At 43.8% G+C, this 14,613-nt stretch overlaps 1 protein-coding gene across 1 annotated transcript; it reads right to left on the minus strand.

Moving 5' to 3' along the window:
- Positions 1 to 3,627: 3,627 nt before the first annotated feature.
- LOC126990913 (aconitate hydratase A-like) lies at positions 3,628 to 8,911 on the minus strand. The gene is made up of 5 exons (XM_050849553.1): positions 8,907 to 8,911; positions 8,136 to 8,296; positions 6,492 to 6,679; positions 5,862 to 6,048; positions 3,628 to 3,848 (listed from the first exon to the last, which is right to left on the minus strand). The coding sequence occupies exons 1-5, from the start codon at positions 8,909 to 8,911 to the stop codon at positions 3,808 to 3,810; spliced, it is 582 nt and encodes a 193-aa protein (XP_050705510.1). The 3' UTR covers positions 3,628 to 3,807.
- Between the last annotated feature and the right edge of the window lie 5,702 nt (positions 8,912 to 14,613).

The following is a 14,613-nucleotide window of genomic DNA, read 5'->3' on the forward strand; positions in this document are numbered from 1 at the left end:
CATGAACGTAAAAAATTAGTAACTAAAGTTTTTGCCCTTAGGCACAGAAGGCTGAGACAAAATAATTACTCATTTTCCTAATTTTTTGTAATATTATTATATATGATATTACTATATATAACCCGGTAGCTGCGGGATCATGTTTCTTAATGGTCCCTCAAAGCGAGAAAAATGAAAAAAATCACCCCTTACACAAACCATTCCATAATATATATCAAAGCATTTGTGATCAGATTATGTATCATCTATCTTGGGGGGTTTATGTCACGGCACAAATTTGGCCCGTCGCTGCTTCCGGGATAAGAAAATATAGGAAACTTCACTAGGGCATAGTATAATAAGCCTGGCATTGTAGTACACCATATACTATATAGTCCAGGGCTTCCCAACTCAACTGGCGGCCCATGTCCAGATCCGGACTTAGGGTGTTGCAGCTGGACCCAAGGCTCCAGCAGACATAAACATGTGTAAATTGAATAGCATGAAGGTCCTGGCGATGGATTCTCTTAACCCCTTGACTACGGATTTCCTACAAGAAGACCTCACCAAGCTACAGGAGTGGAGCAAAAAGTGGCTGCTACAATTCAATGAAGAAAAATGCAGTCCTGCACCTTGGGAGGGGATATCCAGCACACCAATACCACCATATGGGAAACACTCCACTATCCACCACAGAGGCAGAGAAAGACCTGGGAGTATAAGTTCACCAGGCTACCAGTGAAGGGATATCCAGCACACCAATACCATATGGGAAACACTCCACTATCCACCACAGAGGCAGAGAAAGACCTGGGAGTGTATGTTACCAGGCTACCAGTGAAGGGATATCCAGCACACCAATACCATATGGGAAACACTCCACTATCCACCACAGAGCCAGAGAAAGACCTGGGAGTGTATGTTACCAGGCTACCAGTGAAGGGATATCCAGCACACCAATACCATATAGGAAACACTCCACTATCCACCACAGAGGCAGAGAAAGACCTGGGAGTGTATGTTACCAGGCTACCAGTGAAGGGATATCCAGCACACCAATACCATATAGGAAACACTCCACTATCCACCACAGAGCCAGAGAAAGACCTGGGAGTGTATGTTACCAGGCTACCAGTGAAGGGATATCCAGCACACCAATACCATATGGGAAACACTCCACTATCCACCACAGAGGCAGAGAAAGACCTGGGAGTATAAGTTCACCAGGCTACCAGTGAAAGCCAAATCCGTGCCAATTGCAGCGGACGGGTTAAAATGTGTATTTCCTTGACTGTCTGTAGGGTAAGTTAGGGGTGTGTTATACATAATATACTTAACCTATTAATGCAGATAAAAGTTTAGTAGTATAGATTATATTAAATATCAATAACAGAAAAAAGCTTTAATGGCGGTCGAGGCACAAGTGCACAGCTGAATCTAAGTGTGAGTTTTGGCCTCTCATCAATAGTATCTGTACTCATGAGTAAGCCAGTAGTACGTTGGCAGGGTGTTGAGTATAATAATATATTGTGATGACAAAGGGGTATAAAATAGTTTTTTTATTTTCAGAAGTGACCGCACTGCTGGTGTGTATTCAATAGGTGTACGTTAAGTTGCCGGCACATTCACAGACCAACATTCGAGGGGTTATCATAACATTGAGTAAAGATAAATCTGCAGCGAATGTTGGCCTGTCAATATACTGCAAACTTGACGTACCTTATATATTTTGGGAAATATTGGATCAGTGCTGTTGCGGTCCGATCCGGCTGTACTGTTGCTGGATCTCAACAAGACCTTTACGAGATGACATTGTATCGTCTGAGAGTTGCTCATTCTTTTGGGTTTTGTTCTCCTAATGTCGAGATCGCGTTGAAGATTTATTTAACTCTAATGGTTACCAACTGCAGTGGTGAACGCTCCTTTCCAAAATTAAATAGACTCAAGAAGTAAGAGTCAGTATGGTTCAAACAAGATTGAACCGCCTCTCTCTAATGAGTACTGAGCAGCACGAGTCACTGAGGGAAATTAGCATGTCAAGGATACAACTGAGGAGTTTTCTGTTGCCAAGTCTCGTAAGTGCTTCACGTGAGCCACGTTGGTCTGCACTCAGTTCAGCAAATGGTTCCAAGATTCTCCGAGGCAGCACTAATAGTCTACTGGATAAGCTACTGCCTGCTATGTTCTTATTCAAAAAGGAGTAAAAAGTGTACAAAATAAAGCCATCTTTATCACTTGAGTCCTCCTTCCCTTTTCAAAATACGGCTTTATATGAATTTTATCTCATTCCTCTACCTCATTATGTGGCCATTAACTGTGAGGCAAAGGGTATCTCATATTGTCCACCACTTGCATTACAGAGGTGACAGCACAGGACACAGGGAAGGCTTAACCCCTACAACACGAGGACGTGTATACTGTGTCCTCACGTGCCCGTACCACATCCCAGGATGCGCATACTGCGTCCTGGCTCGCTTTAACCAATATACAAGTTATTTTATCTCTATATTTTTGCTTACATCTCAAAATTATCAATTAATTTATGTTTCTTTATATGCCCCATTTAATTCTGCATGTTTTCTTATATAATACATGATGATTCTGTTGAGTTTATGGCTGAAAACTTGTTATATCTAATAGCGACATTTGAAATTTGGCGCACGGCGATCCTGGATACGGCGCGGCGTGCTGTTTTGGCCCGGCCGTAGTGAGTTTCTTTATGTGCACCATTTAATGGACTGCATTGGCTATACAGGCATATGGCCACTCAACTCCAAGCTGTACTTTCCATAGATTTCAAGTTATAGAATAGTGTGTGTCTGAAGCTGTCTCCGAGATACATACACGGCCATGGTGCCGCCATCGCCCAAGCCGATGACATTGCACACGCTTCGCTCCTGCCCGATTTCAGTTTTTCTCCAGGTCAAATAGTAGTGTCAGGAAATCGTGTCGAGGTAATAAGTGAGTGGTCGTAGGCTCAGAGCGGTGACTCTGCCAAGGCCTTGTATCCTGGAGGCAGCCTCAGATCCACTCTAGTACATAACTTGAATTCTATGGAAAGTACTGCTTTGACAGTTCACCAAGTGGCCACGTGTGGCACTGCCTGTATAGCCAATACGGTCCACTCTGCATGTTTTCTTATATAATACATGATGATTATGTTGAGTGTATGGCTGAAAACTTGTTATATTCAATAGCAACATTTGAAATTTGGCGCGCGTGGCGATCCCGGATATGGCACGGGGCGCTGTTTTGGCCCGGCCGTAGTGAAGGGGTTAAGAGTGAAGATACAGGCCAGCTCTTGCATTAATAAGCTGGACAGCACAAGACAGCTGATAGGTCCAGGCACCCAACAGGAACAAATAACACCATTACTCTTGCATTAATAAGTTGGACAGCACAAGACAGCTGGTAAGTCCAGGCACCCAACAGGAACAAATAACACCATTACTCTTGCATCAATAAGTTGGACAGCACAAGACAGCTGATAGGTCCAGGCACCCAACAGGAACAAATAACACCATTACTCTTGCATCAATAAGTTGGACAGCACAAGACAGCTGGTAAGTCCAGGCACTCAACAGGAACAAAAAACACCACAACTCCTGCATTAGTTTTTTAATCAGACTCTCTAAAAAGATGATAGTGAAAACACCAGTTAACTCTCACATTATTAAGTTGGACAGCACAGGACATAGGGAGAGCATGAGAGAGTGAAGGTATACCGGATAACTCTTGCAACATTAAGTGGGACAGACTCACCGTGGAGGGTTGGGTCAGCTGGGCGTCCTTCACAGGGGTGGTGAGGGCGCAGGCAGCAGAAGTAGCTCACAGTAGGAGTTTGAGTACACTCTCTGCCACGACCTTCACTGTAGCCAATCTGAGGGTGTTAGTACATCAGTCGGGAACTTGAAATGGCTGAGAGTAAAGCTACAAGATGCCAAGTCAATCATCCACTCCATCAGGAAGTTATTTACTTAGGGTCTCATTATTAGACATTTCGCCGCCCAAGAACACATATTTGACAAGGCTTTCGCAGGAGTTGTGGGCATTTCCAGGGGTGGTTTTATGACCCTGGTGGTAGTTTAATCCTTCTTCTGTACCATGAACCTGAAAAACACTCATTAGAACCTGACTGATATCCCCCTTTGACCTTTAGAAGTAGCTGATGTGAGCAGGGAAAGTGTCTTGTAATACCAGCCTTAATCTCACAGTCATTCATTCATCAGTCAGTCAATCTTACACACACACACACACACACACACATGCAGAGGCAGTGTGGTCTCCCCATAAGAAGAAACACATAAAGAAACTGGAAAGAATACAAAAGATGGCAACAAAAATGGTTCCAGAGCTGGAGGGATTGACATACGAGGAGAGACTAAAGGAAATGGACTTACCAACACTAGAACAAAGAAGAGAAACGGGAGACCTAATACAAATCTACAAATTATTGAGAAAAATGGAAGAAGTAGACAATGAGGAGTTACCACTAAAAGAAGAAATTACCACCAGGAACACAAGAGGACACAGTCAAAAATTGAGGAAGGGAAGATGCTTGAGAGACATAAAGAAATATAGCTTCCCGCAAAGAAGTACAGAGGTTTGGAACAGACTAAGTGAGGATGTAGTATCAGAAAGGAGTGTGCAAAGCTTCAAGGAAAAGTTGGATAAATGTAGATACAGAGACGGGACCACACGAACGTCAAGCCCAGGCCCTATAAAACTACAACTAGGTAAATACAACAACTAGCTAAACACACACACACACACACACACACACACACCTGATGTGATAATCTGTTGATGCAGTGGGTTAAAGGAGAAACAAGGCTAAGAGGAGATGACCAACCATCAAGACTTGACCTAATTTTCACAGAAAAATGTTGAGTTAGATGAAGGAGTCAGTCACGAGTGCCCCTTAGGAAAGAATGGCATCAACTATGACAGATGAAAACTATGGAAGGATTTGAATACCAAGATGAGGCATATAAGGAAAAAATGAAAAACTATACAAAGGAAGATTATGATGTTGGACTCAAGACAGAGAATTGCAACAAAATGGTCCCAGAACTCTCGAATATGACGTATGAAGACATTGAGGGAGATGGACTTGACGACACTGGAACAAAGAAGGGAGAGAGGAGATTTGATTGCACTGTACAAGTTGGTAAATAAGTTTGATGAGGAAAGGGTTGGAAAGTTTTGTTTAGTGGGTGCAACATCTGTGGTCACATGCCGGAGAGACACAGAAGGGGAAGGAATTCTAGGAGAAGGGAACAGTTGGAAAGTTTTGCTTAGTGGGCACAACATCTGTGGCCATATGCTGGAGAGAGACAGAAGGGGAAGGAATTATAGGAGAAGGGACAGTTGGAAAGTTTTGCTTAGTGGGCAACATCTGTGGCCATATGCTGGAAAGAGACAGAAGGGAAGGAATTATAGGAGAAGGGAACAGTTGGAAAGTTTGCTTAGTGGGCGCAACATCTGTGGTCACATGCCGGAGAGACACAGAAGGGAAGGAATTCTAGGAGAAGGGAACAGTTGGAAAGTTTTGCTTAGTGGCGCAACATCTGTGGTCATATGCTGGAGAGAGACAGAAGGGGAAGGAATTATAGGAGAAGGCAACAGACCCCAGGAGACAGGACACAACCCCCATTAATGCCTGGTACACTGCTGGGTGGACAGGGCGTAGGGTATCGGAAAAGCCGCCCAAATTTTTCCACTCTGCCGGGAATCGAACTCAGGCTCTCTGGGTTCTAATAAGTGTTTCTTGAGGTTCATGGTACAGAAGAAGGGTCACACTACCACCAGGGTCATAAAACTCTCTCGGCTGTGAGCTGAGCATGCTAACCACTGCACCACGAAGCCCCTTCACACCTTACCGATCTCGGCGCCCATGTTGCATATCGTGGCCATGCCGGTGCAGGAGATGGAGTCCACGCCAGGCCCCAAATATTCAACAATTGCCCCGGTGCCGCCTTTAACTGTCAGAATTCCAGCGACCTTCAATATGATGTCTTTGGGTGATGTCCAACTGCTCAGCTCCCCGGTGAGCTTAACACCAATGACCTAGAGAGAAGGCATATTAACCTCTTGTAATTTCTGGCTTTCTCCTGGCTGCAAAAATAATGACAATGAATTTAACCCTTTGACTGTGGATTTCCTATAAGAAGACATCACCAAGCTACAGGAATGGAACAAAAAGTGGCTGCTACAATTCAATGAAGTTTTAAGTCCTGCACCTTGGGAGGGGATATCCAGCACACCAATACCACATGGGAAACACTCCACTATCCACCACAGAGGCAGAGAAAGACCTGGGAGTGTATGTTACCAGGCTACCAGTGAAGGGATATCCAGCACACCAATACCACATGGGAAACACTCCACTATCCAACACAGAGGCTTGATTTTTCTCTTCCTCTTCCTCATCTCTTTTTTTCTCCTCCCCTTCCCCCTTTTTTTCTCTGCTTCTCTTCCTCTTTCCCTATATTCTCCTCCCTGTTCCCCACCTTAAGAATGGTCGTCCTGGGAGCCATGATGTTCGCCTGGTACTCCGGCAGCGTAAAGACTGGTGGGTTTTTGTTCATGTCGCACACCACCGTGAAGCTGGCCTGGATCTCTTCGTCCATCACGGACACCTTGAGGCTGTGCACGGGCAGGGACTCGCGATTCAGGGGTGTCTCAGTGTATAGACTGCCTGGAAAGGGGTGAAGTCTATATGGTATAAATACACAAAGAATGACCTCACATTGTTATATAGAAAGTTTCATTATTAAGGAAGCAAATATGAGTTTTCTGGGTCAAGTGTATGGTAATTATTCAGGGTTTTGTTAGGTTAGGTTAAGTTTAGGGTGTCTTTCAATATGAATTAACAAAGAATGGCCTCTCTTTGTTATATAGAAAGTCTCATTACTAAGGAAGCAAATGTGAGTTTTCTGAGTCAAGATGTATGGTAATTATTAAGGGCTTTGTTAGGTTAGGTTAAGTTTAGGGTGTCTTTCAATATGAATCAACAAAGAATGACCCTACTTTGTTATACAGAAAGTCTCATTAGTTAGGAAGCAAATATGAGTTTTCCGAGTCAAGATGTATGGTAACTGTTGAGGGTTTTGTTAGGTTAGGTTAAGTTTAGGGTGTCTTTCAATATGAATCAACAAAGAATGGCCTCACATTGTAATATAGAAAGTCTCATTACTAAGGAAGCAAATATGAGTTTTCTGAGTCAAGATGTATGGTAACTGTTGAGGGTTTTGTTAGGTTAGGTTAAGTTTAGGGTGTCTTTCAATATGAATCAACAAAGAATGACCTCACATTGTTATATAGAAAGTCTCATTAGTAAGGAAGCAAATATGAGTTTTCTGAGTCAAGATGTATGGTAACTGTTGAGGGTTTTGTTAGGTTATGTTGAGTTTAGGGTGTCTTTCAATATGAATCAACAAAGAATGGCCTCTCTTTGTTATATAGAAAGTCTCATTAGTAAGGAAGCAAATATGAGTTTTCCGAGTCAAGATGTATGGTAACTGTTGAGGGTTTTGTTAGGTTAGGTTAAGTTTAGGGTGTCTTTCAATATGAATCAACAAAGAATGGCCTCTCTTGTTATATAGAAAGTCTCATTAGTAAGGAAGCAAATATGAGTTTTCTGAGTCAAGATGTATGGTAACTGTTGAGGGTTTTGTTAGGTTAGGTTAAGTTTAGGGTGTCTTTCAATATGAATCAACAAAGAATGGCCTCTCTTTGTTATATAGAAAGTCTCATTAGTAAGGAAGCAAATATGAGTTTTCCGAGTCAAGATGTATGGTAACTGTTCAGGGTTTTGTTAGGTTAGGTTAAGTTTAGGGTGTCTTTCAATCAAGGCCTCACAACAGCATGCTCTAGTGATGTGTTTTCTTGAGGTATGAGATGCAGGTCAAGAGATAAGTTACTGTAATATGATCTCAGGGAAAACTTCAATGATATGTGGGAGGGAAAAAAGGCAGGTTTCCAGCTCTTTTTTTTCTCCTTCTTTAGTTCTTTATTCTGCTGCACTAACCTGATCCTCCTCCTACTACTACTACTACTACTACTTCCACTATAACTATGAACAATAACATTAATGCGTAAAACCTCCATACTAATCTCTTTCAAGAGTAGAAGTAGATTCAGTCTTTCTCTACCTTCCTTGTTCATAGTGACGGCTGCTTCTGAGGTCTGGTGCAGGACGGTGTATCTCAGCTTGCCCAGGTCCCAGGCATCAAGGTCCGTGGCCACAAGGTTGGTGACCACCTGGCCGAGACCAGTTTTCCTCCACGTAAGCTTCGAGAGTGTGTGATTGAACCTGCAACAGTAAAAATAAATAATATATTAAAAATTAATAATTAAATATTGTAGATTTATAAATAAACACAATAGCTTGGTCACACCCAGAAGAGTGCAACAGATGGAAGACTGCGTCACGAGAACAAAAGGTAATCCTTGTGACGGTAAATGAGAGCGTCGAAGGAAAATAAAAATAAGAAAAAAGTGATGTGGATGAAGGAAAATAAAAAGGTAACTAGAACGAGGGTGGATGACAATGACAGTAAATGAGAGAACAAGGAAATGGATGAATGGGAGAGCAAAGTGGATGAAGAAAAAAAGTACAGTAGAGCCCCACTTAGCGCAAGATCAATTAGCAGAAGCCAACATCTACCAAGGAAAAAATTAATTAGCGTGAAAGCCTCACTTAGCGCAAGATCAATTAGCACAAGCCACCATCTACCGAAAAAAATTAATTAGTGTGAAAGCCTCAGTTAGCGCGAGATCAATTAGCACAAGCCACCATCTACCAAGGAAAAAAATTAATTAGCAGCAGCCTCAGTTAGCGCGAGCAGCCACCACGACTGAGTTTTGAAAATTGGCGCCAAGCTGCCATGATGCGCGGCACAAGCTGCGAGAGCTTACTTTACGCCATGTTGATACAGGGCAAGTGCTTGTTTACGTTGTGGATGTGGATACGGGCAACTGACCTTGGCTGTGTGTGGCGCACACCAGGAAAATTTGGACTTGCCGGTTGTCCAAGCTGCCGCCAAAGCGGTGGGAAGAAAAGGGCTCAGTGTGACACCGTTACGGTGAACCGACAACTCGCTCCTGGATGGGTGCAGGCGTTACAGTAGCCACAACGGTTAGAAGAAAACAGCCAGTGTGACACACTGCCTTAAGGCAGCGAGGCCGCTGGCCAGGTGAGCGCCAGCGATGACGCCACCGGACTCCCAGCCAATCAAAGTGTGTTTTCAGAGCTCAGCCAATCGTAGGGTTGTTTTTTAATGTGAGTGATTATTTTGAGTAATTATCAAACCCAAAAGTCAGACCCACGTCTGCACCAAATATTTTTTTCATATTGGTTACTTTATTCAGTTAGCGCCGCCCATCCACCTAATTCGCTTGAATGGGGCTCTACTGTAACTAGGACGAGGTGGATGACAATGATGGTAAAGGAAAGGTCAAGGATGAATGGGAGAGTGATGCAGATGAAGAAAAAAAAGAGAGAACCACCACAGCATTATTACACCACGCCAGAAAAAAAATAATAATGAACAAAAAAAAAGAATGAGTAAATAAATACATCCGTAAATAAGAGCAAGAACACGGAGCGGTGAGGAGCCGGATTTTTTCTATGCACTCTTTTGTTGCCCTTGAGCCGTCCTTTGATGTAAAAAAAAAAAAAAAAAAAAAAAAAAGAAAAAAAAGGCTTCTCTCGGGTGGTGATTGGAGGCCACACAGCTCTTGGCCTCCCGTTCTTTACACCTTTGTTGGAAGCAGTGTGCTGTCGCTTTGTTTTTGCCCTTGTAATAAAAAAGAGTCTATCAGTCTGGTCTGGCAACCTCATACTTATCTTACTAATGGTCAAAGAGCAAAGGTCACCTGTGGGTTCTTGAGGGACAGGTTCTTCCAGCAGGGACGGTTGGTCTGGGCAGGTGTAGGAGGAGTGCGAGCATGGCATGTATCACAGCCGAGTCTCAGGTCGTGCACTTGACAACCTGCCGGGACCCCACTCGGCCAGCCTGACCTCGGACCACACCACTCTGCAGCCACCATGGACAGCTCCTCCTCCGCCAGCCCATCCTTGTTGTGCCGGATGTCCCACCATTCCTGGAGAAAGGTTATGGCTGTCAGGCAACTCACCAGGCACTGGGTTTGACTCCTTCTTCGATTTTCTCCTTTATATCCATGTCTGCTCATTAAGGGTTTGGGTCTGTAGCATTTTTCTATCCTCCCTTGACCTGCTTTCATGGATCTCAGTGATGATAATAATAATAATAATAATAATAATAATAATAATAATAATAATAATAATAATAATAATAATAATAATAATAATAATAATAATAATAAGTTTAATGACACCATAATCACCTCCCCAGTTCCTTGCAGACACAGGGCAAGGAGTCACAAATGAGCTCAGTTATTAAAACAAATTATGAACAGTAATGAACATATGAAAAATAACTCATGACAGAAAGGGTAGCAAATGACAATTACTGTATCACTGACAATGAAAACTATTTCTGAGCACACCCAACTCTGGAATTACCTGTGGTTTCAGGTTAAAAAGGGTGTGATTCTATAGTTTGCTCACCATGACATTTATTCTTCCCTACAAGCCTCTTCTGTCCTACTGTCAACTGCCTAGCTGTTCTCCTGTAGGGGTGTTCTTGGCATGCTGAGCTGGGCCGGACACTGATGGGGTTAAGCGATGTCGTGCCGTTCATGGGCACTCTTTTAATTAATTATGTAGGTTCATTATACCTCAAAGTAGAACTAATTATTGATTATTTAAACCACAGAGTAAAATTAGTAGTTTATTCACCCAGTCTTATAAGGCACCATTATCGCACACAGGATCATCACCTGTCCAAGTGATATAGGTAACACGACTGTAAGAAAGTTACTTGAGATAATTATTGTTTAGGGATTCTGATGATGAACTAAGGGTCATAGGGCAGGGTCCACTTATTAGAGGTTAGCCACATCACTAATTACACTTGTAAATACCCTGAACACAGGTTGACATTAACACCTTAACCTAGCATGCACACATGGCAATAAGTAGCACCAACATAATTGTTTCCGCCCACACGGGGAAACACAGACTCCACCATTCCACACCTTAATTGAGTCCTAACTAAACTAGTGAGTGTTTGCGCTTATCCATTGTTACCCCTGAGAACGACACACATACCACCCTTTTGGCCTTCTCCTTTCCTTCCTCTCTTCACACACCCTGCCACAGGCAATCCCCCACAACGCAGCTTCAAAAGTGTTTACTGCTGCATGTTAACCTTGGTCTGGACGACGCCCAGCTTCCCATCTGTCAGGCTTGCCTTTGGCACACCTGAAAGGGGCGATGTCGCTCGTGAGAATCAGTCTCAGTTATAGTATTATAGCCAAAGTGAGTTGAAGACCGTGAACAGTTCTTTCCTCACCTGAAAGGCGATGTCGCTCGTGAGAATGAGCTCAGCTCCCACAACCTACCACCAGGCAGGCGTAGTCTCGGCCCCAAAATGCTTTGGTGTGACGTCACGGAGTGACAAACTGACCGCAGGTTAGGCCTGCTGAGACCTGAGATTTCCTTGGTAGGCCTCCAATATCAATATAAGGTCTCTGGTATTTTATTTCCATTATAAATATTTACCGTTCTCGCTAATAATTAAAAGAAGGCAGATTGACCACTTTTGGCAACGATACCCTGTTTTGACCCCTGACACCTCTGAATTTTGTTGACACTACAGATTGTAGGGGAGATATGGGACACAACAGGCCTCTTTGTTTCAACACCCATCTCTTCCCTCTCGCTCTCTCTCTCTCTCTCTCTCTCTCTCAGCTTCTTTCTCTCTCTCTCTCTCCTCATACTTTCATCTCTTTCTCCTCTCTCTCTCTCTCTCTCTCTCTCTCTGAGAAACCCACATACATATATAACTGGTTGCGCAAAACACCCCAGGTTAACTCTATTGACATGGGGAAAAATACCATTACAATTGTAGTACATTTCGGCCATTACACGACCTTCCCTTCGATTTGGTATTTTTTCCATAAGTAAATCTAGAACATAGCCATAAGGAATAATACTAAGTACAGGAGATTGTGACACACCTACCCTGGGAGTACAAGGCTAGCAACAACTGCAATACGACATAGTATTCAATATTCATATCATCTAGGGTAGGCAGGTAAACACACAAGACGTGGAAACTTCCACAAACAGGAGTCATTAACAACATCTGCCCTACAGGGTGTGCTCCAAATACTGCCTCCGCCATCATGCGCGAGAACAGTTTCTGTGCCTAGACTCGCCAGCGTCCTCACGGACCTTACTACTCCCTCCTCGACTTGAGCTGCCAGTCCCAGTATCCCTCTTGGGTAACAGGTTGGATGAGCGTCTGCAACAGGGACAAACTCGCCTCTCTCAGCGACAGGAACGCACCAAGGGGTCCTGTTTAGCACGCAACATCCGCCTCAAAAAACCAAAAAAGAAACAGAATTGTCAACCCCAGACATACTTCCTAATCACACACCATCCGCTTCCGCGCAGGAAATGCACCCATAGGTATATAACCGAGAGCCTGCTTGACGCCTCATGAAGAGATACTACCAGGTCCTGCACACGGGATCTGTCATACATGCCTACTAGCATCCACGCCGGCACAACTTAAAACCTGAGCTCAAGTGAGGTGTTCCCCCTCTGCTAAATATCCACATTATACTGCATCCCGTCCCAACCAATTACAAATCATCCCCCAAGAATAGACACCAGCCACACCAAGCTGGAATGTGTAATACCAGCAGAAGGGTAAGAGAGAGGTGGAGCTTAACACATCCTGCCTAGGTGTCCCTCACCAACAACCCTCCCTCAACATATCCGCTAACACCTTGTACAACCTAAAATCCTAAAAAAACATACATTGTAGTACCATTGTAAAAACTTGAGCTAATACAGATACAAGCTTATGAACTATGGACACAACATTCCTCCACATATCGCCTTGGTGGTCGACGAACTCGGGGCGGTAAAGGTTCAGGTTCAGTTTCTTCAGGGATTATTATCTCTCTGGGAGCGGTGATCCACTCCTCACTACCACAATAAGGTTTCACCTTCTCTGCAGCCCTTTGCAGTATTCGTCCATCAAAAACATTCTCAAGTACATAAGCAGAACCATCCCTGATCACTTCAACCACTCTGTAAGGGCCCAACCATATCAGATTAAGTTTCACAAGTACCAGGTAGGCTACCTCACTTTTCACCCACACCAGAGAACGCACACGACCTTTTGGTTTCATGCCCACGGTTAGCTACTGCCCCAAACTTCCTTGCCATTTTCTGGTGTGTCTCCCTGAGGATAGCATGAGCTTCTGCCATACCCTCCTCTGTACCTTCAATTTCTGGGAGACGAACACCACCTGGCGTGGCGGACGACGCGAGAAGAAGGCAAGTACGGCTGCTCACCTGTAGTGTGTACTGCCATGTTCAGTACCTTCTGGCATGTTGGAGCAACCTTGGCCACCGAAGAGGGTGTCCTTGACATAGGTGGCCAACACAGACTTGAGCATTCGGTGGTAGCGCTGCTGTTTTGGGGATGGTATGGGGTGGTGTGGCAGGGTGATATGGTTAGTGCGGCAGAGGTTTTGAAGGAGGCCGAACTGAACTCGCCACCATTATTCACCAGGACAGCCTTAGGAGCTCCAAAGTCTACAATATAACTCGAGAAAGCTTCACATACTCCCTCTGTGGCCTTAGTCTTCAGGGGAAACAATTCAGTGTACCTACTGTAGTGATCTAATACAGTCAATACATACCTAAAGCCTTGTGTACCTGCTACCATATCAACTACATCCATACTGACTCTTTCAAGAGGCTTATCTACTGCTGGCATTTCTTACCACTGCTGCTGTAAGCCTGCAGAGTGTTTCAGTTGTTGACGAGTGGAACAGGTTTTAACACAATTACATACATCAGTCTTCATATTACACCAGAAAAATAGAGACTCTGAAGTGGTGAGGGTTTTCTTTTGACCTAAGTGGCCTGACTGGACATGTGCATGATGGAGTGCGCCTGCTTTAAGGACTCAGGACAACAAGACAAAATTGTTCACTGCCGTCCTTCCTGGTCACTGTATAGTATAAGATATTATCCCACAAAGAGAACTGGTTCAGGGTGCAACGAGGAAACCTTTATGTGGAATTCTACCACCCTCAAGGTACTCAGTCATTTCCTTCCATTTATCTTCCTCTAACTGCAGTGCCCTCATTTCTCCTTGCTCTTACCCAACCATATTGGTTCTTGAGGCCTCTGTATCATCCTTACTGGCCGTGAAAGCTATCAGCAACATGATTATCCTTGCCCTGAACATAGTGCACTATATAGTTATATTCCCTCATCTCCAGGATCCAACGGTTCATTCTGGGACTTAGTCTTTTTCTTAAATATACTAGTGAGGGGCTGGTGGTCTGTAAGGATGGTAAACTTTTGCTCCCCATAGATAATGATGGAAGTTCCTACATGTTAGGACCACTGCTAGTGCCTCCTTATCTGTAGCTGAATACTTAACCTCTGTTGGCTTCAGCTTTGAGAAATACGCTATAGCCTTGTTTGTCCCGTCAGGCTGCACTTGACTTAGT

The sequence above is a fragment of the Eriocheir sinensis genome, unplaced genomic scaffold (assembly GCF_024679095.1).
Source record: "Eriocheir sinensis breed Jianghai 21 unplaced genomic scaffold, ASM2467909v1 Scaffold221, whole genome shotgun sequence".
NCBI classification, from domain to species: domain Eukaryota; kingdom Metazoa; phylum Arthropoda; class Malacostraca; order Decapoda; family Varunidae; genus Eriocheir; species Eriocheir sinensis.